A 26,264-nucleotide genomic window follows, 5' to 3' on the forward strand; every position below is an offset into this window, starting at 1 on the left:
GCCTGCTATGGGGCAGGGACTCTGTTTGACTTATCTGTACCCGCCACAGTCCCCAACACGTTGCCTTAGCACACGGAAATGCTTAATCTGAAACATAACGGTAATCGTTCTTTTTCACGTACAGAAATAAGGCTCAGCAATTGCACTGCAAGGTTCCTGGCTCTCCTCTTCTTCTACCAAAATAATAATGTCGGTATTTGTTAAGCGCTTACTATGTGCAGAGCAGTGTTCTGAGCGCTGGGATAGATACAGGGTCATCCGGTTGTCCCACGTGGGGCTCACAGTTAATCCCCATTTTACAGATGAGCTCGCTGAGGCCCAGAGAAGTGAAGTGACTTGCCCACGGTCACACAGCTGACAAGTGGCAGAGCCGGGATTCGAACCCATGACCTCTGACTCCCAAGCCCGGGCTCTTTCCACTGAGTCAGGTGGACCTCAGGAGAAGTCCCTATCTGCTGCCTTCACAATTAAGCAACATTACTCCCTGCTTTAAAAACAATAAGCGTAACAAAAGAACTACCCCATGAGGACCTGCTGTTAAGTAAGCTGTCAGTGCATAAGAAGCTGATGTTAAACAACTCTGCGGATCATCAGTACTACTCCAGTGTCGTGACAAAATTGAATGAAAGCCGAGGTTTCCCGTCCATTGGTCTTTCAGTCACTTGAAAGCAGAGTGGCGTAGGGGAAAGAGCCCGGGCTTGGAAGTCAGAGGTCATGGCTTCTGATCCCGGCTCTGCCACCTGTCAGCTGTGTGACTTTGGGCCAGTCGCTTCACTTCTCTGTGCCTCAGTTACCTCATCTGTAAAATGGGGCTGAAGACTGTGAGCCCCACGTGGGACAACCTTATTACCTTGTATCTATCACGGTGCTTGGCGCATAGTAAACGCTTAACAAATGGCATCGTTATTGTTATCGTCACTCACTCGGGGATTCCCGACGACTCGGTCTCTTCCCGTACTTCACCACACGTCGGAAAGGAAGGCCGCCACAGTAGTGACAAGAACCAGTCAGCGACGCTACCTCTGTTGATGAGGCGGAAATTGAACGACAGCTCGGGGCCCATTTGGTTTGGCAGTGAGAAACGGCGTGGGCCAGCGGAAAAACCGTGGGAATGGGAGTCAGGAGACCCGGGTTCTAATTCCGGCTCCACCGCTTAACGGCTCTTAACCTTGGGTAACTCACTGAGTCCCCCTTCCCTTCTCACCCGCCATTTTTTCTTCCGGTTTTACTTCCCCTGCTCCCCTTTTGGCAAGACTTCATTATCCCCATAAAAACCTCTCTCCGGTTTTAGGATGACAAAAATTCAACCCCGAAGTGGGACCCTTACCTGAGTAGATGTGGTCTATGACACTTTTCATTAACGTTTCAGTGGATGCCCCCAGTTCGGGTATTCGTAACTGTAATGACAATACTCACTTCGTGCACGTCCTTCCTGCTTTTGTAGACTTTCATCCTGTCCTCTCTTTGCCTTCGTTTTTCCAGCCTGAAAAGTCGCCATCTCTTCCGTCTGAGCTCGTAGCAGAGCTGCTCCATCTCCCTGTCGATTTCCACTGCCGTGTTCTGAATCTTTTCCGAGTGTACCCATATTCTTTTCGAGGTTGGATCGTCATCACTTGGATCTAATGAAAGTGCAATTTGCTTCATTGTAATAATACAAGTGGTATTTATTAATAATTATGGTGCTCACTTAGTACTGAGCAGATGCCAAGCCCAGTGCTAAGTGCCGAGGCAACTACAAGAAAACCCTCGTCCTAACTCACCCTTTCTAAACTATTCTGGTCACCGTGTGCGATCAGTAATAATAATGACGGTATTCGTAAAGCACTTCCTGTGTGTTTTAGAATAGTGCTCGACACCAGCTAATCAGGTTGGACACGTTCCCTGTCCCACCCGGGGCTCACAGTCTTAATCCCCACTTTACAGATAAGGTAACTGAGTTCCAGAGAAGCCAAGCGATTTCCCAAGCAGACAATTGGCAGAGCCAGGATCAGAACCCAGGTCCTGCTGACTCCCAGGCCCGCGCTCTGTCCCCTAGGCCGTACTGCTTACTGGAGTGCTCCCGTAGCTAGTGCTGATATCCTGCCTCCTGAGACTGATCAATCAGTGGTATTTACCGGGCACTCGATGCTTGCTGAGCACTGTACTGAGCACTTGGGAGAGTACAGTACAATAGGGAAGCAGCATGGTCTTCTGGAAAGAGCGCAGGCCTGGGAACGCAAAGATCTGAGTTTTAATCTCAGCTCTGCCCCTTGCCTGCTTTGTGACCTTGTTTAAATCACTTAATTTCTCTGTGCCTCAGTTTCATCACCTGTAAAATGGGAATCCAATATCTCTTATCCTTCCTACTTAGACTGTGAGCCCCATGTGACCTAATTAATTTGTAGTTACCCCAATATTTAGAGCCGGGCTTGGCACAAGGGCAGCCCTCGACAGGTACCGTGAAAACAACCCAGAGTTGGACACGATCCTTGCCCACAAGGAGTTCACAGTCTAGCGGATGGCGCTTTCACCCCAGATCCTTCAGTGACTTCCTCTCTGGCGTAAGTCCCTGCTCAAAGCCTCTTTGTTCTTTCACACCCACTTCCTTAGAGACTCCTAAACTCCTCTGCATTCCCCGGACCCAGATCTAGAGACCACACGGCCAGGGAAAAGGGAGTTTCCCTAGGCTGCACGTTCTCCAAGGTCACAGGGACTATCTGGAAAGGAAGCAGTGGCTATAAGGCAGTGCTGGTGGTATTTGGAGTAAGCGCTCAGTAAGTACGATCGAAGGAATGAACGGAGCAGGGTTGGTACAGTCCAGCGCCTATGGATGAAATGTTCACCTTTGGATGTAAAAGTGATTGGGGGTGATTTTTAATGTCCAGTATTTCTCTGAAAACTCCTTGAGGGTGGGAATCATTTCTGCCCACTCATTTTTTGGGGGTTTTGTTATTTTAAACGGTACTGGGTAAGCGTTTACTACGTGCCTGGCACTTGGGAAGCAGCGTGGCTCAGTGGAAAGAGCCCGGTCTTGGGAGTCGCAGGTCATGGATTCGAATCCCGGCTCTACCACTTGTCAGCTGGGTGACCGTGGGCAAGTCACTTCACTTCTCTGTGCCTCAGTTACCTCATCTGTCAAATGGGGATTAAGACTGCGAGCCTTACGTGGGACAACCTGATGACCCTGTCTCTCCCCCAGCGCTTAGAACAGTGCTCTGCACACAGTAAGCGCTTAACCAATACCAACATTATTATTATTAATATTAATCAGGTTGGACACAATCCATCTCCCTCACGGGGCTCACGGTCTTAATCCCCATTTTACCGATGAAGTAACCGAGGCCCAGAGAAGTGAACTTGCCCTTGGTCACACAGCAGATAAGCAGCTGATTCGGGATTAGAACCCAGGTCCGCGGACTCCCAAGCCTGTGCTCTTTCCATTATGCCATCCCTCTTCACAATAGAGAGTATTCTCTTGTCCTAACCCAAGTGCTGAATATAGCGTTCTATACATGGTAACAATTAGCTCCTTGTGGGCAGGGAACATGCCTACGGATTCTTTTGCACACACAGATAAGGGGTCCGTACGCAGTAAGCGCTCAGCAAGTACTGTTGATCGGTAAGGCATTCCATGTTTCTGACAACATGTAAGTTTGAAACAGAAGCCCTTTCCAGATCCTCCTCCCGTAAACTGCCGCCTCTGCTCACTTTCCCAAATTTTAGATTCTTTTCAAAGAATTCGAGTAGACTTCTCAACCGAGGCCGTGTACATTTTATGAAGCTAGACATTCTCGGAATCTCCTTCGTCTAGACCCGTGTCACGATAAGCCTTGGGTATCGGTGCCTTAATTTCCCATCCCCTCAGCTAGAAGCTGCCCCATCTTGGAATGGGAGTGAGTTCACTTCTTGGGCACAAGGTAGAAATCAAAATTTCATAACGACTTGTTTGCCATTAGCACTTCTCCCCCTGCCCCTAAAGGGTGAACCATAATTATCGAGGGGAAAGAAGAAAGAATTAGAGAGGCAGAAGGAGATTGAGTGGCAGTATGAATGTAGATATATTAAATTTAAATTCGGACTGAACCTAGTTTAGATAATGCTAAATTTGATAAGGAATCCTAACTGCTGTTTCTCATTCATGAACTACCGCCCACGTTTTTCAACAAATAGGACACTCTTTTTGTGCGTGTGGAAAGGTCTCCAAAACCCACGGAACAATAGAAAAGAAATCCATCCGATTGTTAGCTTTCTATATTCAGTATGTGTTACTTTCGCCAAACTCTAGCATCATTTCCATTTTCGGGTCAGTAATTGTTCTGCCGGTTCACAGAAATCAATCAATGGCATTTATTGGGCACCTGTTTGGTGCAGAGCACCCAATTCAGTACGAGCGCTTAGTACAGCGCTTTGCACACAGTAAGCTCTCAATAAATACGACTGAACGAACGTGGCAGTGCACTAGAGGTCGTAAGCTCAATTCCTGCCCTCCTGGATTGTATGATTTATTGGTAAATCTAATGGGGGAAAAGAGAATAAAATAAATTACAGGTGGGAGAAAGCAATAAAGTTGTGCACATAGATTCACTTCATTTGAATAAAAATGCAAATAAAATATGTAAGCCCATTTCACCAAACACCGTCAGCTCTACGGCATCTAACGTCTTTTGTCAGATTTCCTCGGCTCACCTATCCACATTGCAGTCAGGATCGACAATTTAAAGCTAGATACTGAGGACTTTTATCTAAACCCTGTTAGAATGAACTTGCAAAAATGGAACATCTCTTGTTTTCAGTCAGTGGTGTTTATTGGGCGCTTACAGTGTTTTAAGACCGGTCCTAGGGCTTGGGAGAGATTACCTTGTTCATTCAATAGTATTTATTGAGCGCTTACTATGTGCAGAGCACTGTACTAAGCGCTTGAGCACTGTACCCTAGTGCTTAGAACAGTTCCTGGCACAAAGTAAGTGCCTAACAAATACTCTATAGTAAAATAGACCTGAGCCCTGATCTCAAGGAGAGCTCACGGTTACATCTCGGCGAAATGGCAGAGTATAAGGATCTGTACGTGAGTTTAGAGGGACTGAAGATAAGCTGGATATCAAAGGCCTTAAAGGGTTCAGACCCAGGCGCGCAGGTGAGGCAGAGGGGACTGTGAATAAGATGAGATCATGGGTTCTACTCCCGGCTCCTGCACTTGTCTACTGTGAGACCTTGTGCAAGTCACTTCACTTCTCTGGGCCTCAGTTTCTTCACCTGTAAAATGAGGATTGAGACCGTGAGCCCCAAATGGGACAGGGATTTCATCCAATCTGATTAACCTCTATCCACCCTGGTGCTTAGTACAATGCCTGACGTGGAGTAAGTGCTTAATAAATACCATAATAATAATAACAATGGGGAAATGAGAGGTTAATCAGGGAAGACTTCGTGGAGATGTGATTTTAGTAGGGCTACCCACTCTCCCTTCTGTATCGCCTATGCACTTGGGTCTGAACCCTTAAGCCCTTTGATATCCCGCCCTCAGTCCCTTAAAACCTATGTACGTATCTTTATGCTCTGCCATTTCCCTGAGGTGTAATTGTGAGCTCCTTGAGGTCAGGCATCGAGTCTATTTTACTGTATAGTATTTCTTAACCACTTACTATGTGCCAAGCACTCTTCTAAGGGCTGGGATAGATACAAGCCAATCACGTAGAACACAGTCCCTTATCCTAACGTGGGGGTCCCAGCCTTAATCCCAATTTTTACACATGAGGTAACTGAGGCACAGAGAAGTGACCTGCCCAAGGTCACACAGCTGACACCTGGCGTACCCGGGATTAGAACCAGGGTCCTTCTGACTTCCAGGCCCACTAGGCCGTGCTGCTTCTGCAAGATAGTAGGATAATGTAGTAATGTGATTAAAATGTTTGAACGGATTAATATGCATGAAGAATAGAACACATCGTGCAAAATTTGTCTCCGAGATTTGCACGCTTTGCCATTATTTTGAAATGCCCACTGCAGAATGTGTGCGTTCAACCTATTTTAAAAGTATCTTTAAATATGGTTTATTAGTGTTATCATTTCATATCATTGATCTCAGAATAATACTTGGTCTCTTAACCACACTTCCTAAAAGATTAATTTAGAAGTGTGTTACTGTTTTCTCTGGTAAATTACAGATCCTATGCCCCTCGCCCCCCCTCCCCCCCAATAAAGTTTTAAAATGACCATTGTCCTTTTCATGAGTTTCTGTGGCATCCCAAAATTTCTCTTGCCCTGAAATTCATATGGTCATACTTGGGTAGCCATCTTAAAGTGTTGCTGTCGTAACCTTATTTTCAACGATGATTTCCAGTGATTTTTACCACTAATTCAAACTGTTAGGGAATTGAGCATCCTCTGTCAGTTTTATTCATTTTGTGATCTAGAACTAGACAAGATCCCGAATGGGAAGGCACCTTCTCCGTGGCGGTGTAGCCTGGGGGATTCAGAAGTCGTCCCGGAAAAGTTGATAATAGCTCCAGAGAGATGGATATATGTTAGGTCGTGAACATTTACAGCACTTTGGACCTTCTTTTGGCAATGGGAGAAAATTCAAGCTCTTAAAAATAATTGAAAGCCAACTTTATGATATAATGGCAGCAATAAATCACCAACTGGGTCTTAAATTTGGTTTTAGCTCTCTGGTCCAGTTGCAAAATAAAATTGTACGAGGCTAAGGTAAGCCTATGTCTTTTAGCAAGAGAGCTTTATTTTTTTTAAGGCAGATCGATCTGTTGTTATGTGTAAATGCTTCGTGAGGAAAATTTTGTCAAAGTCTATTTTGAATTATAATAAGAAAAAAGACAACATTCGTTATAGTTCTCATGAAATCTGTTTGGACCCAGATTTCCTACTTGAGTAATTTCCCTCTGTGCCTCCCAAATTTTATTTAGAAATTTTCACTCAAGTTGCCTGTGTATTTTTGAGAATTCCTTAGAATTGATTCTTATATGAAGGGACTGGGAATTGGCTGGCTAGCTGCGTGGCCTAGGGCAAATCCTTAACTTTTCTGGGCCTCGGTCTCCTCGTCTGTAATTGACTCAGCCTCTAAACTGGAAGCTCGCAGTGGGCAGGGAACACCTTTTCTAATTCTAATCCCAGCTCCACCATTTACCGCGGTGTGATCTTGGGCAAGTCATTTAACTTCTCTGGGCTTCAGTTCCCTCCGCTGCAAAGTGAGGATTCAGTACCTGCCTTCCCTCCTACTTACACTGGAAACACCACGTGGGACCCAATCATCTTGTATCTACCTCAGCCCTTAATAATAATAATAATGTTGGTATTTGTTAAGCGCTTACTATGTGCAGAGCACTGTTCTAAGCGCTGGGGGAGACACAGGGGAATCAGGTTGTCCCACGTGGGGCTCACAGTCTTAATCCCCATTTTACAGATGAGGGAACTGAGGCACAGAGAAGTTAAGTGACTCGCCCACAGTCACACAGCTGACAAGTGGCAGAGCTGGGATTCGAACTCATGAGCCCTGACTCCAAAGCCCGCGCTCTTTCCACCGCGCCACGCTGCTTCTCTGCCTTAACGTCACAGAATATTCTTCTTCCTTCTTCTTTTTTCCTCCTCCTCCTCCTCCTTATTATCCTGTCAGCTGAATTTTTGGGATGGGTGTTAATCCCTCAATAATTGATTTTTTAGGAAACCCTCATTCACAAACTTCCATCCCACCATCACATCTGAAATTCCTAGCCCCCCTTCCTCATAACAATAAAGGTGGTCAGGAGGGGCGAAAGAGGTGGAGAACCTGGGCAGGATCAGTCAGGAGAATTGATTTAGTGCCTGATGTGCGCAGAGCATGGAACAAAGCACTTGTGAAGTGCAGTGGAATTAAGAAACGTGATCCCTTTCCACAAGCCGTTTAGCGGCTTTAAGCTAGCTTTGGTAGCTTATGTCATTGACCTTAAGCGGGCGTGTATGACCTAGTTGGGCTTACATTCCATCACCATCAGTAAATATTTAGAAATTGCCTGGAAGATGGTGCTGTTATTTATTCTAGCTTAGCAAACATGTTTTAAGTGATCCTTCAGCATGTTGAGTTTTTTTTGGGGGGGGGGGAGGGATGAGGGATGTAATTCTTTCTAAATACCGAAATGTTGACTATCCCCCTTAACCCGCCAGCAACTATTTCACCGGATAATACTTGACATGGGCTGAAAATTAGCCATTTCAAAGCCATCCAATAGCAAGCTGATTTGGCTGTGGTATTTATTCCGTGCTAACTGTGGGCCAAGCGCGGGGACAGACAGATACCAGATTGTCCGATCTAACAGTTTCTGTCCCATGAGGAGCTGACACTCTAAGAGGAAAGAAAGGTAGCTATCTCATCTCCATTTCACATGGGGAAGCAGTGTTTCCTATTGGGGAGAGCACGGGCCTGGGAGTCAGTGGACCTGGGTTCTAATCCTGGTTCTATCACCTGTCTGCTTTATGACCGTGGGCACGTCACTTACCTTCTCTGCGCTTCAGTTACCTCGTCTAAAATGGGGATGAAGACTGTGACCCCTCTGTGGGACAGGGACTCTGTCGAACCCAATTAGCTTGTATCTACCCTAGTGCTTAGTACATTGCCTGGCACATATTGAGTGCTTAACAAATACCACAAATATTATTATTATTATTATTGTAAGAGAAAATGGAGGCACAGAGAGTTTAAATATCTAGGTGTTCTACTGATACGGTCTGAATGTATTGACATATCTAGGATCGAGACAGTATTTCCTTTTTTTCTAGATCAAAATTCCAGTCCCTGATAGGAGTTATTGAGTTGCTAAAGACCTCAACTTTCAAGATTAGCAATGGGCTTCTGCTTTAATTTTAGTTTTACAGATTTTTACTCTTTTGAATTCCTCCTTGCATGAGCAAAGATGCAAAGGGACGGAGACGTGTTTAGAGTCTCTTTCCACTCTCAATCCTTTCACAGCCCGACTTTCTCTCGGATCCCCATCGAGTAAATAGGCTGTTAAAGATTAGGTAAATTTTTCCTCTGCCCCCGTGGGCTCGAAACCTTTCGGCTACCTGTAGCAAGCGTACTGTCTATCACGACGAGGGTGATAAATTGTTTTTCTGTAAATGATACGTTCTGGCAATAGCTAATGATTGTTTATTGCTTATTTAATACTCAGAGTGATTTAGGATTTCATTTCCCATCGTATAAAAAATAGAACGTATTCCATTTATATTTGGTTGTATTGCTTCAAAAGCTGAACTGAATGTTGCCATTTATTCCTGGGGGTGGAAGGAAAAATTAAAAGGACAAGAAAAAAGTCACCCCCTACAATGCCTTCATAATCTTCCATTCTGCAAGCTTGCAGTATGAATGCAAAGTAAAAGTTTTGAGCGACACTGTTAGAGTCGCTGTAGATTGTAAATATAGAATGCTTTGTGAAATATCAAGAATATCTTAGATAACTGTGCTAAACACCGAATCATTTCCATTTTAAATGGTTGATGAAATATTCAGCTAACAAAATAAGTCAGTTTTGGTTTTTTTTCTGTCACAGCTGTGCACCAGGGTCAAAAGTAACTTGGCGGCCTAAGATTCCAAAATTGAAGAGCGAAGGCACATGATTGCGTTCTTGTTTGAAAGAGCTTGTTTATTCAGTTCATGGTTTTACTTTCCTCTTCTGTTTTGTGTATTTTTTTAAAAAAAATCAATGTGACACTTTCCAATTGGCCAAATTTCGATTATTCATATTAGAACCTCATTTCTGAATTTTTATTGAGGAGAATTTCTCTTAGGTCATCAAAAAGATTGGAACGCAAACTCTGTGGTGACAGAGCTCTTGCACGTTAAACTAAACCCTCATTCCTAAGTAATTTGTCGGTATGTAGTAGTAATGATATTTATTGAACATGGTCTGGGTGAAATAACAAGCTCTTGTATAGTACCGAAAAAAAGTAACACGTGAGATGACATAATAATATGGACAAATAACTGGGATAAATAAATACAATGTGCTGTGGGTGGTCATGTATTAAGCGGAAGAGCTGGATTTTCCAGAAAATTTGTCTTCTCAGTTAAATATCTGATAAGATCAGAATTCAATTGCTCTTTTGTTTTTTAAGCGCTATATTACTCTGACATGAGCAGTGTGGTTTTTGGTTTTTACGCTTTCCACATTTCCTTTGCTAAAGACCCACTGGTACCGTTCTTTCCAGAAGTTGTAGCCTTACATTCTTCCTTTTCCCGCATTGTTCAAAACGAATGAGTGTGGCTTGCCGATAATGCCATTTTCATAAATCCAGGTGATTGTTTGAGATATCTGTAAAGCGCTTACTGTGTTCCAGGCACTGTACTAAGCGCTGGGGTAGACAGAAGCTAGTCCCACCGGGAAAAGTCCCATCCCACACGGGGCTCACAGTCTTAATCCCCATCTTCCACATGACGTAACTAAGGCCCAGAGAAGTGAAGCGACATGCCCGAGGTCACACAGCAGGCACGTGGTGGACCTGGCGTTAGAATCCAGGTTCTTCTGACTCCCAGCTCGTGCTATATCCACTAAGGCACACTGCTTCTCAGAGGACATTCAATTTCGATCCAATTCTTATTGCTTGATGATCAGACTGCATTCCGGTTTGATTGTTCGATGGCGGCCTCGGCAGCTCTCAAATCTCACACTCCTTGCAGCCTGGAGACTTATTGTGTTGGCCGTGTCAAGGTGGACCTGGAGCCGACATTCTCTTGGCTGGATTTCAAAGTCCGAGTGCTGAGCATTTTACAGATGGCAAAAGGTTTCGAATCGCCTGGTCTTCTAGAACAGCGCCCAATGGTTGAATGAAAGAGGAATATGTCTCTGTGTGTGTGTGTATGTTGGGGGGAGGTGTTTTCCTATACGTACCCAAACACTTGCAAATATTAACATCCATGACCTTTGTTTCTTGAAAATCATCCAAGATTGACTAAATTCACAAGCACAGTGATCTAGGCCAGGAATCCCAGAAAATCTTAGAGACAGTTACCAGGACAGAGAAGAAAGGCAGGAGGCTGTGAGGGAGCCAGCGTGTGGCCAAAAACAACAGCAGGGGAAGCCATATGGCAATCAAACTGAAAAAGGGAACTTTGCCACCCTGCCTTCCAGGAGATAGTAAAGATCGGGCAGATAATTCAGAGAGGAGCAATTTACTCGGTGCATTTTCTGTATAGTATGTTGTCTCTTTCTCTGCTCAAATCAGTCTTTCTACACACTTGCCAGATGTTTATGCTATTTAAACTCCCAGTGCCATTTTAAAGTCACTGAACTAAGTGAGATTTCCAGAGAATCTTCAGAAAAATGAAAATTATGTTCTTAAGCGAAAGTTCGGATTCCACGTTTGGCCAAGATCACAGTGCCAAAGTGAATTGAGACGATCGATTCGAAATAAAATGTAAGATGAGCCTGGCAATATTTTTCCCAGAGAATTGAGTTAAGCTGGAATCCAAGCACTTCTTTGTTCTTTTTTGCCAAGTAGCCAGAGAGATCTGAGAAAACTGTGTGGTCCAGTAGATAGAGCATGGGCCTGAGAGTCAGAAGGACCTGGGTTCTAATCCTGGCTCCGCCACTTGTCTGTTGTGTGACTTTAGGCAAGCCACTTTGCTTATCTGTGCCTCAATTACTTCATCTGTAAAGTGGGGATTAAGACTTTTGAGTCCTGTGTGAGACATGGACTGTTTCCAACGTGACTAGTTTATATCTACCCCAGTGTTTAGTACAGTGCTTGTCACATAGTAAGTGCTTTACAAATACCAAAAAAAGGCTTAAAATGAAGTAAAATTTTAATGTGTTGCGTTTAAACTCCAGATGAATAAAGAGGACCAGTGCCACGTGTAAATAATCTACAAAAGTAATTGAAACTCACCATGTGACACCTGAAATGGGGAGGAAGAATGCAAACTGACTCATTTGGTGATGTTTTGAGGGAATAATACCTAAGAGCTTTCATCAATCAATCGGTGGTGTTTACCAAGCACTTACTCTGTGCTTGGGAAAGTACTAAGCGCTTGGGAAAGTATATAATTCAGCACAGCTGGTAGGTATGTTCCCTCCCCACAGTGGGCTTACGGTTTAGAGGGGAAGAAAGACATTGCTATAAATAAATAATTTCAGGCCGTCAGTGATCTCATTTGCCCTCACAACATCCCCGTGTGTGAGGGAGACAGAGGGTGGAGGGATGTGTATTATTAGACCCACTTTACAGATGAAGAAACTGATATCTAGAGAAATTGAGTCTGGTGCATTGTACCGGCCCTTCAGATTCCCAGACAGTTGTTCTAATGCCACTTCGAGGATAGAGTGCCTAGATTTTTTTTTTAAAAAAAATGTAGGTTTCTTCTAAAAAATCCAGTCATTCAATAAATACACTTTAGTCATTGTCTTGAACAAATGATTTTCTTAGTTGTGATTGTGTCTGTTTTCCTATCACTTATTGTTATATTATGTTTGCAGTGGACATAATTGTGTGTGAGGTCATGCGTGGATTTCGGGTTGTGTTCTGTGCCTATTTAAGGCAGTCAGCTCCTAAAATCCCAAGAGGGGAAGATTGAACAATCTCACAGTTTTTAACCCCCCGGGGAATAAATATTTGGAATTGCCTAACCACCAAATACTGGATTTTAATCTTAAACTTAATAATTATGTTTGTCTGGTAACATGATTTTATAAAAATCCATCTGCTACATTTCGCTTTCAGTTTAAGGAAAACAAATTTTCATTCTGTAATAATCAAAGCATATCTTAGCAGTGACAGAGCTTTTCCTCCTCGGGAACTTTTCAAATCAAGTAAATAAGCCAGTGGTTAGTATATCACTCGATGCATTATTGATTGATGGTAAGATCAATTGATTGAAAAAGCTAATGGTTACATCTTAACAGCTTTTTCCTTCTAATAACTTTTAGCAGGGCAGAATTACAGGTCAAACAAGATGTATTTAAACATCAAATACAATTTCCCCCGAATTTGCATTCATCTTTTTCGTAACCACTCACTTCCGTTTTATCTTCCTGTCATTCAGAGGAATAGACCGTAATTTCCCAGGGGCCTTAAAAATTGGGGGAGTATTAAATGGAGTCGAAATTAAGCGATTAATAATTCAGTTTTGGGTCGTGAATCAACTCTGTGTGATATTGAAGATCATTTGCAGCCCTTAGAAACATTAGGGGAAACACTGCACTCTTTAGGTCTAAAGAAATCCTCAAAGGTGAGGCTGTCTAACCTAATTAAACTTCAACTGGCCGACTCCAAATTTATTTCCTTTGGTTATGAATTGGCTCAGGTCTTTCTGACAGAAAAATGTCAGCGTTCCTGACACTTGACGGGCAGATTCTGGAGCACCGTAATTGGAGAGAAAAGGATAGCTTTAAGCTACAAGATTTAATGGCTGCAGGTTGGGCTTTTGCTTAAGGTTTCTCTGACAGGCGCAAAAGGGCTCATTGACTAGGGCCCGCTGCCATTTTTTTCCCGCTTCCTCCCGAGGTAATTATCTTACTCCATCGATGGTGCTGTCAGAAATCGGGCACATAATTCAGCATTTAAATGAACAAGCAATGTAATATTTCCTGTCTCCCAGTGGAAGGCTCTTCAGCTCCCATTCTTCTCTGTCATTCACTCCCTCGTGATCTATGTCCCGTACTCAGTCCTTGAATGCCTTCTGTCCCCTGCATTTCGTTACAGATGCTGGCTGCGGCTCGACACTTACTTCATTTGGAGCTTTATAGGACCAGCGACCTTGATCATTATGGTAAGAACTCCTAATTAACTACTCGGTCTCCCAGGTCAAGGAATCAGCTTGCGCTGCCCCTTTACTGAATATCGTTTCATTTATCTAGATGAATTTGGGAAAGACATGCACTCGTGTGACCCCAGCAGACACAGGCAATTAGACATTCATTACCGAGTACAAGCCGCATCTTAAGATAGGGGGAAAGAAAGCATGCGGTTGCGTGAGTCGACCCATCCGGCGAATACTGAGCCAGAAAACCAGGCTGTTCAAAGAAGTCCGGCCAATAGCCAGCCTCAAGTTTAACTCCCATCTTGGTCGCTTCGCCACTTGTCAGCTGTGTGACTTCGGGCAAGTCACTTAACTTCTCGGTGCCTCAGTTACCTCATCTGTAAAATGGGGATTAAGATTGTGAGCCCCACGTGGGACAACCTGATTCCCCTGTGTCTACCACAGCGCTTAGAACAGTGCTCGGCACATAGTAAGCGCTTAACAAATACCAACATTAACATTATTCGATCCCCGAAGCGTTACGAGAAGCGGCTTGGCTTAGTGGCTAGAGGACGGGCCCGGGGGTCAGGAGGACCTGGGATCTACCCCCAGCTCTTCCACTCGTCTGCTGGGTGACCTTCGGCAAGGGATTTCACTTCGCTCTGCTTCAGTTCCCTCATCTGTAAGATGGGGATGAAGACGGTGAGCCCTATGTGGGACAGGGACTGTGTCCAGTCGGATTATCTGGTATCTACCCCACCGCTTACTGCAGTGCCTGGCACATAGTAAGCACTTAACGGATACTACAGATATTATTATTATTGCCACTTTTATTAAGGACTGTCTGAACTGGGAATGGAGCTGTTAGTGGAAGAGAAACGTTGGTCAAGTGGGGGTTTTTAAGTTGTTAAGGGGAAATGCGAGTTCACGTTGAATAATATTTGTCAGTGGCAGTAGGTACCCGAGAATAAAGTACAAACCAACATTCTCCTCACATCATATGGCAAATGACACGACTTTTCAGGTCCTTTCATATTTTCCAAAGAAGAAACCTTTCTGCTCCATTGCCGAGCCTAATGAATTTGTCTCACTGCCTATACAGTTGGACCGTACCGACTTTCCCCCCATTAATGCAGAATAGTGGACAGTTAAATCTGGTTAGGTAACTGGCTTTCCTTCTGATTCCTCCCTCGACCGTCTCCGTAGAAAGACCGGAGTTATAAATTGGAGCGTCTTTGAGAATAATGATATCGGTGGTATTGGTTAAGCACTTACTATGTGCCAGGCACTCTGCTAAGCGCTGGGGTGAATACGAGCAAATCGGGTTGGACACGGGCCCTGTCCCACATGGGGCCCGGCGTCTCAATCCCCATTTTACAGTGAGGGAGCTGGGCCAGAGAGAAGTGAAATGACTTGCCCAAGGCCACCCAGCAGACAAGTGGCAGAGTTGGGATTAGAACCCATGACCTTCTGCCTCCCAGGCCCACGCTCTATCCACTGCTCTGTGCTGCTTCTCCCCATCCACCCCCCCCCCCCCCCGGCCCGGGCCCACTTTGATCTACAAGACCCTTGTTAGCCAGTAGGCAGGAGAATCTGCAGAGGTTGGGGTGTGGAAGGGAAGAACCCTTCTCTCTCCACCCGTATTATGTCCAAATTGGTGAGGATTGGCTGTAATTATTATTCTTATTATACTACTTAAGTGCTTATACACTAAGTACAATTAATACTAAGTACACACTAAGCTCAATCAGGTTAGACCCAGTCCCTATCCCACATGGGGTTCACAGTCTTAGTAGAAGGGAGTAGGATTTAATCCCCATTTTACGGGCGAGGAAACTGAGGCCCAGAGAAGTTATGTGACTGGCCCAAGGTCACACGGCAAGTGGCAGAGCGGGGCTTCGAACCCTAAGTTGTTTTTTCTCCCGAGAACACGTTCTTTTCACTAGGCCAGGCTACTTCCCTAATAATCAGTCATGTTGACTGAGCACTTACTCTGTCCAGGGCTCTGTCCTGAGTGCCTGGACCAGATTGTAGATATGAACCTTACAAACGTCTTCGATCCTTTCATTTTAATGTCATCTCAACAGCTACCTTCTGGATAGAGCCCTCCATTGTTTACGCACCAGAGCTGAAATAAGGAGCCAGAGTGAACTAAAAAGTCAGGGAGGCCAAAGAAATGTCACGATGGGAGGCTGCCCAGGTCCCATTTATCTTGGCTCCAAGGAAGAGAAGTCCATGTAGGGTTTCTTGGCCTTTCCCCCTTTCCTTGGGACCCGGGAGAGGTCAAAATATCCGTGCCCGGGGACCTCTCATGCCCACAGCCTAGGGGAAGCAGCATGACCTAGTGGGTAGAGCATAGGCCTGGAAGTCAGAAGGTCATGGGTTCTAAGCCATGCCACTTGTCTGCTGTGTGGCCTTGGGCAAGTCACTTCACTTCTCCGGCCCTCAGTTCCCTCATCTGCAAAATGGGATTAAGACTGCGAGACCCATGCGGGTCAGGGACTGTGTCCAAAGTGATTCGCTTGTATCCACCTCAGTGCATCATACAGTGCCTGGCACATAGTAAGCATTTAACAAATACCGCAGCTGTTATTATTATCATTATAATATCTGTGGTCACAATCCAACACCACTAGCCAACGAATCTTTTAGAACTGTGGTAGAGTAGGTCTTCATGATTTCAGTTAAACCATCCCCAGAGCACTGCTGCATATCAATGACTTACCAGCCGTTTTCAAGCTACAGAGTGAACGAGAAACCTGTATTCTTTTTTTCCCTTTTAAGGTCCCTGCTGCAAAGAGACAGAAGAGCTTTTCTAGCAAATGTTTTAAATTTCGCACAATGAAATTTCCACCCCCAATGCCGATCCCAGTACCTGTCCTGTATTTATATGTATTTGGCCCTGCAGTGCTAGATAACTCAGTGCTCTCCCGATTCCCCTCCTCTCCCAACTGATTTCTTGCCTTACCCCAAAATACTCGGCAATCATCTGTGATTCAATCTCTCTAAAACTGTAGTGAGAGCTAATTTCCCAGAGCCTCTCATCTGTCAAGAAGGCTAGACTTACTTTTATTCCACTCTAGTTCTGCTATATAACCCTACCTTTTATATTCCAGCTTAATGTGATCTTCCTGGGGATTGCTCTATATAAAATGTTTCATCATACTGCCATTCTGAAACCGGAATCGGGCTGCCTCGATAATATCAAGTAAGTGACTCTCCCATCCCTCCCCTCGCTCCCCCCACCCCGCTTTGGGCTGCCCATGGGTCAGAAGCAGCACACACGCTACCGTGTCACAAGATCTCGGGGCCTGGATGAATGGAAATGGAGTCGGGTTGTTTCCAACCGACCAGGTTTGGAACATCCGTGTTGGTGTGAAGCTCTGAGGCTGATAGTGAGTCGAGAGTTCCGTCACGTCTCCAGAAGGTTGCCCGGTTTGGGGTTTGTGCAAGAAAAATCCAACCCAAATGAGTAATGCAGTTACCAGAAATCTCCACCCTCTCTCACAGACATCACCCTCATCTAAAGTATAATAATAATAATAATGATAATGTTGGTATTTGTTAATCGCTTACTATGTGCAGAGCACCGTTCTGAGCGCTGGGGTAGATACAGGGTAATCAGGTTGTCCCACGTGAGGCTCACGGTCTTAATCCCCATTTTACAGATGAGGTAACTGAGGCACCGAGAAGTTAGGGGACTTGCCCAGAGTCACACAGCCAGTGAACACACCAAAAACAGAGGAGGGATAGCATTCAGGGAAAAGCCTGCAGCAGGCACAGAAGCTAAAATCACAATCGATAGTACTTAACAAAGAGCCTCCCGTGTGCAGAGCATTGTACTCAGCTCTTGGGAGAGAACAGTAGAATTAGATGACCCTCCAGGATTTTACAATATTTCGGAAGAGATAGATACTAAAATGGGAATAATAATAATAATAATGTTGGTATTTGTTAAGCGCTTACTATGTGCCGAGCACTGTTCTAAGCGCTGGGGTAGACAAAGGGGAATCAGGTTGTCCCACGTGGGGCTCACAGTCTTAATCCCCATTTTACAGATGAGGGAACTGAGGCACAGAGAAGTTAAGTGACTTGCCCACAGTCACACAGCCGACAAGTGGCAGAGCTGGGATTCGAACTCATGAGCCCTGACTCCAAAGCCCATGCTCTTTCCACTGAGCCACGCTGCTTCTCCAACAGTGAACAGACCCATACTTTAATAATAATGTTGGTATTTGTTAAGCGCTTACTATGTGCAGAGCACTGTTCTAAGCGCTGGGGTAGATACAGGGTAATCAGGTTGTCCCACGTGAGGCTCACAGTTAATCCCCATTTTACAGATGAGGTAACTGAGGCACAGAGAAGTTAAGTGACTTGCCCACAGTCACACAGCTGACAAGCGGCAGAGCCGGGAGTCGAACTCATGACCTCTGACTCCGAAGCCCAGGCTCTTTCCTCTGAGCCATGCTGCTTCCCTACTTTATTGCAGGGTGCCGCTGACTGTTTGCGAAATAATACTCTTTTTCTCTGGGGGATTTTACCTTTTGATTGCATGTCCCCCACAGAAAGCCCCCACTCTTCCCTTGCCACTCATATGGTCGAGAGTGATTGATTTGTAAATATTTAATCAGTTCCTGTACTCTTTCCACAGACCGATGATAATCAATCCTAAGTAAATCTAATTTCAGAACACGTAGGATTTCGCATACATGTTTATCTGTACCAACATACAGTTGCAACAGGATTAAGAATTTAAAAGAAATTGCGAGCGGTCGTATAGATGATATAAAAGGGAAAAAGTACACATCCAAAATCAAGATGAAAGCTCATCGCCGTTCACCGTCTCCTATGTTTTGGGCATAATCAGTGCCTTGTGAGTGTCGGGACTAATTGGGTCACTTCAGTAAAGATTAACACCAGTCTAAACCTGAAGCATTTTTCTTTTGCTAGGTATGCGGTTGGGTATTTTAAGATGAAAAAAAATCATGTCCTGTCATAGCCTCTGTCGCTACTGATTTTCTGAGGGGCCATTTCAGAATTGCAATGCTCTATGGTAACATGCTGTAGAGTGGTGAATTGTGGCCAATCACAAAATGGCACTGGGTTTAACTTGATTGAAAATGTGTACTTTCCTATTAGAAGAAAATTGCAGTTTAGGTCTAAGCATGAGCACAGGCTTCTCCTCTGAGGAGATTGGCACTCGGAAAATCAACACTGATTTTTCTTTAGCTATCTTTAAAATATTCTAAGAGGAAAAGCTTTCAAGTAGTTAACCACATCCTCTTCTCTACTAGAGACTTTATGGCGACAAAATATATCAGGGGAGAAAAAGTACGATGCGTGAACGCACCTTGGTTGGCTGGAGATTTAGGAGAAAATGATTTCAACAATGAAACTTTCAACCTCTAATTTTGTGGAAATAATGTACACGATGTAGTAGTTGTCTCCAGTTTTTAATTCACATTCAAATCACGGGGAGAATTTGTGTCTTTCGCCATGACAGGGTCCTAACCTCAATAGGCTATATCTTATTTTAGCGATCGCCAGCCCACTTGAAAGGAAGAGGAGAACGGGGGAATTTTTAATGGATGATAATTGGGCAAACCCAGTAATTATCTACTATGAGTAACTTTCCTTTGTGCTAGTCTCAACTACTTTTGTTGAAAGATGTGAGCCCTTGTTCAGTAGGTTATTTCAATTACTACATCATTGTAAAGTACTTTATATTCTCCCAGAAACAGGATTCTTAATGCCTAGTCGTTGCAGTGATTAGACTCAATTATCATGCCTTGAAAACTCAAGGAAAAACAATGCATTTCAAAGCATCTTCTACATCTCTCCTCATTCTCGGGGCTGGCAGTGAGTTGGAAGATTGAATTAATGTTTTTATTTCAGATTTGATTTTCTCAAAGAACAGTCAGAACAAAGAGAAGTCTGAACGTGAGGTCCGGGACACAACTTTCCTGATAAATGAATCACAAATGGTTGATTTCCATACCCATTTCCAGGTGCATTTCTTGAGTGAGATTAGATCATCAACCCTTTTGGTGGAACTCTTATTCCTCTCCAACGTGCACCAAAAATCGCAATTCGCTTTAGAGTGGTAGGTGTTAAAAATGTCGCGTGAGGAACAGAAAATGCAGTCTGGCCTAGGAAATACCAGCTGCTGTGAAAGAAAGATGACTGATTCAACCATCGCTAGAAACAAGTGGGATAATCAGGAGACGTGGGTTCTAATCCCACTTATGCTGCTTCCCTCTGAGCTCTCTTGGGCAGATCACTTGTCTCTGTGCCTCAGATTCCTCATGGGTGAAAGGGGGATTAAGTAGGTGTTTTCCCTTCGCCTTAGACTGTGGGTCCTGTGTGGGACAGGGCCTGTGTCCGATCTGATTGTTTGGTAGCCACCCCACTGGTTGCATGGCTCAGGGCTTGGCCCATAGTAGATGCTTCACAAATGCCACAGTTGCTAGGATATGGAAAGAGAAAACAATTCTGCTGTGTGTGCTGCACAGGAAATCAGTTATCTTTGGGACGTCCTTAATTACTGAATGAGACTCAGGCCAAGACACCTTTAAATTACCACCACGTCCCCTTCCCAGACAATTTCTTAATTGTGACAGTAACAAAGAAAGGGCTGAGACTCGATCGAAAAGCAAAGATAATGCCAACAGGGAGCCGTTTGAAAGACTGGAGAATAAACAAAGCCAACATCAACCCATCTTAAAAGCGGGCTGCTCCCTTCACGTGTGTCAGCTTTCCATTTGCCATCAATCACTGCTCTGCAGGAAGCAGAATTTAACCACTCAAATGGAGAAACAATGAAATTCAATGAAAAAGGAAAGCTTTAAGCTGGGAAGAAGTGATGGGGAAAACATCCAGTAGACTATCGTGCCACCAGCCAACACCTAATATATGATCGTTTTTGATGATTTAAGAAGGTAGCCCAGCATTTTTTGGAAGGAAGGCTGGGAAGTGTGATACAGTGAAAGAGGGTCAGCTAATGGCCAAATTAAACATACCCCTGTGCTCCGTAGGAGTCAAGGCGCTGAACCGAAATCCTTGGAGGGCATAAAATTCCTTGAAAAATCCAAAGGACATGGAAGAGCAAGAGAAGCAGCGTGTGGCTTGGGAGTCAATGGACCTGAGTTCCAATCCCAGGTCTGCCACAAATCAGCTGTGTGACCTTGGGCAAGTTACTTAACTTTTCTGTGCCCCATTTACCTCATCCGTAAAATGGGGATCAAGACTGCGAGCCCCAAGTGGGACACGGACTGTACCCAACCTGATTATCTTGTATCTACCTCAGTACTTATATCTCTGACACATAGTAAGTGCTTAACAAATCTCATTAAAAAGAGGAGGTAAAGGAACAGGAAACAAAAGTAGGATTTAGGGTGCAAAGGAGGGAGGAAGGTCAACCAAAGTTACCCATATTCTACCGGGAATCTAATTGATAACAGTAAATTCAGAGTAACCTGTCCTTGCCCCATTACTTTGAGGCTTTCATGTTCTCCGATAATTCCTTAGATGACGTGGTCTCCAGCTATTAAAAATAGCATTGGGAATTTATTTTTAGAGTTCACAGAGTGTGTCACACAATACTCTTTTCTCCTCCCACTTCTGCAAAGACAGCCTTGATGACCAGAAGCTTAGCTATTTGATATGCCAGCTGTGGTATTATGCTTCACACCCACTGCCAAGAGATCCTGAAACGTAATAATAGTAATAATAATAAAAAACTGCTACATACTTGATCATCGTCGTCATCTGATTAGTTATGGGAAATAATACCAAGTGATGCTTATACAGGGCAAAAATAAAAATGTTTAAAAATTTGAATCTCCCCTTTGTTGAAGGTCGTTCACTCAGCGATACTTACTGAGCAACGATTCCCTCGCCTTTCAGTGTCACTGTCGCACTTGGATTTGTACCCTTCATTCATCCCCACAACACTTATATGAGCATCTATAATTGATTTTAAATATGTATATACATATATGCATATTTATATATAAATATCTCCCCCTCTAGACTGCAAGCTGCTTGTGGGCAAGGAACATGTCTACCCAGTAGTCTCCTAAGAACTTACTACCATGCTTCACGCTCAGTGTACATTCAGTAAATACAATAAGTAGACATGCTCCCTGCCTTGAAGAAGCTTACGAATCTAAGGGGGGAGACAGACATTGAAGTAGATCAGTGATAGGCGAAATGTAATATAAGAATATTTACATAAGTATGGTGGGGCTGGGGTCAGTTTCAGATGAAAGGTCTCCAAGGAAGTGTATGAAAGAAAGCGAGTGCTTAAATAGTACAGAATGTAAATCGATGTAGGCAAAATGCTACAGTACCTGAGTGTGTGAACGCTGAAGAGTGTTTACGTTTAGCTGAGGGGGACTGTGTGAAATTCTCCTCCACCTTGTACATATATATATATATATATATATATATATATATGTATATATATATATATATATATGTATATATATATATGTACACCCTCTTTGGTAATGGTTCTCTCTCCCTTGGTCCTATATTAAGTGAAGCCACCATGCCAGAAAACCTGGAATAGTTATATGACCTTCAGATCCCCTGCCTTATGAATCGTTACCTTCACAGTGAGACGTTCTCAAGAATTCTATACGACAGAATTCTGGACTCCTTACAGTCACTATTACAAAATATATGATGAAAGACTTGGATCCAGGAGTGGGATGATTAATGGTGGCAAGTTGGGTTGTCACTTGTAAGCTCCTTGAGTGCAGGAATGTGTCTACTAATTTTACCGCGCCCTCCGAAGCACTTAGTGCTGTGCTTTACGCCCGGTAAGTGCTCAATAAATGCCACTGATTATGGTGGGAGGGTGGACAAAAGAAGGAAGCGAACCTCGTACCTAGAGTTATACCGGAATCCCAGTAGGTTGGATTATCATCTGTCTAGTCTGTAAGGTCGTCGTGGATAGGGGAATGTGTGTATCAACTCTGTCGTATGGTCTTCATTCGTTCGGTTGTATTATTGAGTGCATACTTTGTAAAGAGCACTGTACTCAGCGCTTGGAAGAGTACAGTACAACAATAAACAGATACATTCTCTGCCCACAGCGAGCTTACACTCTTAGAGGCTGGGAGATAGACATCAATACCCATAAATACATTGCAGATATGTAAGTGCTATGGGGCTGGGAAGAGGGAAGAGCTAAGGGAGCAAGTCAGGAGATACAGAAGGGAATGGGAGAAGAGGAAGGGGGGCTTAGTCTGGGAAGGCTTCTTGGAGGAGATATCTCTTCCACGAGACTTTTATAGAGAGGGAGAATCATTGTCCGCTTTGAGGAGGGAGGGCGTTCCAGACCAGAGGCAGAACGTGGATAGGGGTTAGTGGCGAGATAGGCAAGATTGAGGCGCAGTGAGCAGATTAACATCAGAGGAGCGAAACGTGCGGGCTGGGTTGTAGAAGGAGAGTAGGGAGGTGAGGTAGGAGCGGGGCAAGGTGGTGGACTGCTTTAAAACCTATGGTGAGGAGCTTTTGTTTGATGCGGAGGTGGATGGGCAGTCCCTGGGATAGTAAGCGCTTAACAAATACCAACATTATTATTCTGAGGCACGGGGTGACATATCCTGAACGTTTTTGTCGAAAAATGATCCAGGAAGCTGAGTGAAGTATGGACTGTATGGTATTGTACTTTGCCAAGTGCTAGGTACCGTGCTCTGCACACAGTAAGCACTCACTGAATAGCATTCATTGACTGATTGAAGAAACAATAATAAAGTCCATTTTAATTCATTTTTTTCTTAGAGTAGATTACTCTGAAGATTGTGTTATGGGTTTTTTTGGTGTGTGTGTGTGTGTGTGTGATGGAGGTTAATTCTGTCAGCGTTTTCCTTAGATGAGTCAAGTGAGTTACCTACTAGAAGTGAGTTACGGTTTCATGAGAGGGTGGAGATGGATCGATACCTGTGACTTACTAATTTTACAATAGTATTGTGAAACTAAGCACAGTAGAATTTGAGGATTTCCATTGTCACTTCTTAATGTTAAATTTGGTTGAATTAGCAATTTTGCAGAACATGTCTCTTCATGCTTTGGAGGCAGAAAAACACTTCGAAAACATATAAGGGCAAGGGCTTAGTATTAGTAGCGATTATTTATTTATGGCATTATAGATTGAATAGGGCGGGGCCCCTCTCTTTGAGGGAAGCAGCGTAACTCAGTGGAAAGAGCCCGGGTTTGGGAGTCAGAGGTCATGGGTTCGAATCCCAGCTCTGCCACTTGTCAGCTGTGTGACTGCGGGCAAGTCACTTCAGCAAGTCACTTCACTGTTCGGTGCCTCAGTTACCTCCTCTGTAAAATGGGGATGAAGACTGTGAGCCTCACGTGGGACAACCTGATGACCCTGTATCTCCCCCAGCGCTTAGAACAGTGCTCTGCACATAGCGCTTAACGAATACCAACATTATTATTATTATTATTATTTCTCTGTGACACAGCCTGTTTGGTTACCCAGTCTAAGAAAACTGGTTGCTAGAAGCAGCATGGCTTAGTGGAAAGAGCACAGGTTTGGGAGTCAGAGGACGTGAGTTCTAATCTCGTTTCTGACACCTGTTTTCTGTGCGACCATGGGCAAGCCATTTAACTTCTCTGGGCCTCAGTTGCCTCATCTGTAAAATAGGGATTAAAACTGTGAGCCCCATTTGGGACAACATGATTGCCTTGCATCTACCCCAGTGCTTAGAACAGTGCTTGGAACATAGTAAGCCCTTAACAAATACCATTATTGTTATTTTTATGTCACCTTATTGTCATTCTGAGAATAATTTGAATTGTGTTTAATGGGAATGTCCATGAAATTCAAATGTGATCCTCAGAAAATAACACTGTGGGGAAAGTTTCAATTTAGGACTTGAGACCAATACTTAACCTTGGATTTTAATTTTTTTTTTTACAAAAAAATTAGTAAATGTTGACTATTTTTCTTCAAATCATAGTTTACCGACGCCCTGCTCAACTTGCAAGTAGTTTTACCTAGATGTGAAACCACTCTGATTTTCTCTGGCAAAGTCACAGAATTAAAATAGGGTATACAAAAATTTGCAGATTATAATCTAAGAAATTCTTTTTTCCTTTGAAAAGCCTGGTTTACGTCCCTGGAATGAACTGCTCACCTCTTAAGAACTTTCACTCTTACAGAGCGGTAAGAACTCACTTGATTTATATGATCCAATCGAGCAAATGATGCTGGGTCTCCAAAAGAGTGAAACTTCCTCTGAATTGGGAGCAATTCAGTCCCAGTGAGAACTCTGTTTGCTACTCCTCCAGGCCCAATTTATTTATTTCATGCCATATTTTTCCACCTGTTCCTTCCTTCCTAGGTCTCTCTCCATTCTCTGTCCCCACTCTTTCCTTGCATCCTGCCCTTAGGGAAGTATGAATTCAAATACAACTGGACGAAGAGGAATTCTCTTGATAGGCAGGCACATTTAGAAGCGCCTAATCTCTAAAACCGTGAGCCCCCAAATAGCAGTCACAAGCAGATCAACCTCTCTATCACATTTTTCTAAAAACCTGGTTATAAATTGGAAGTTTCAATTGCTGATTCTTAAAGGCCATGACTCCCCAAGCACTAGTGTTGTGTGCATATGTTCCTTGCTTTATTAATAATTGTTACTTCTGACTCTGGCTTCTGGGTTTATTGGCCCCTTCTTTTTTATTTATGCCGTGTCATTTGACTGCTTTCAGTTTCCTTTCTTCTTTTTTTTTCCCAAGGAGTCAGTGTTTTCACTGCTATGGTACTTAACCGTTATATACATTGGAAAACGAGACCTGGTTTTTAAAAAAATGTGAATATGTTGGGTGATCCAGGCACATTGTTTTGGTGATGTACTTGATTCCAGAGAGGCGAGAGCCTGATGCCGCTTCAAATGAAGCAAAGATATCATTTTCCTCCTCCCAGCCTCAATTGGGTTTGTATTGATAAAGAGGAAGTGGTAGGCTGAAAATTAGACAAGCATCACTGGAGGGGGAAATGATAACATAGTAATGAATGTGGAAAGATAAAAGTATTGGGGATATTAAAAAAAAAAGACTTTATGTAGCATTCTCAAAAATTTGCTTTTACTATGGTGGTTATTTAGGGTTTAAAATGATAGTGGCATTTGTTAAGATCTTCCTATGTGCCCAAAGGTGATACTCAGCAGCGGGCTTTGATACAGAATCATCAGATCGGACAGTCCCCTCCAGAGATGCAGCGTAGCTCAGTGGAAAGAGCCCGGTCTTGGGAGTCAGAGGTCTTGGGTTCGAATCCCGGATCTGCCACTTGTCAGCTGTGTGACCCTGGGAAAGTCACTTAACTCATCTGTGCCTCAGGTACCTCATCTGTAAAATGGGGATGAAGACTGTGAGCCTCACATGGGACAACCTCATTATCCTGTATCTCCCCCAGCGGTTAGAACAGTGCTCTGCACATAGTAAGCGCTTAACAAATACCAACATTATTATTATTAGACTGTAAGCACTTTGTGGGCAGGGAATGTGTCTGTTTATTGCATTGTCCTCTCCAAAATGCTCAGTG

The 26,264-nt window shown here is 43.8% G+C and overlaps 1 protein-coding gene across 17 annotated transcripts in view; it reads left to right on the forward strand.

Moving 5' to 3' along the window:
- ADGRL3 (adhesion G protein-coupled receptor L3) overlaps window positions 1-26,264 on the forward strand; it is a 609,412-nt gene that overhangs the window by 534,906 nt on the left and 48,242 nt on the right. For all 17 annotated transcript variants that reach the window (XM_029072997.2, XM_029072999.2, XM_029072998.2 and 14 more), the window contains 2 exons: window positions 13,663-13,729; window positions 16,816-16,907. In XM_029072997.2, coding sequence (XP_028928830.1) covers window positions 13,663-13,729; window positions 16,816-16,907 — 159 coding nt within the window. The remainder of the gene's footprint in view (window positions 1-13,662; window positions 13,730-16,815; window positions 16,908-26,264) is intronic.

This window comes from Ornithorhynchus anatinus, chromosome 10 (assembly GCF_004115215.2).
Source record: "Ornithorhynchus anatinus isolate Pmale09 chromosome 10, mOrnAna1.pri.v4, whole genome shotgun sequence".
In the NCBI taxonomy this organism is placed as follows: Eukaryota; Metazoa; Chordata; class Mammalia; order Monotremata; family Ornithorhynchidae; genus Ornithorhynchus; species Ornithorhynchus anatinus.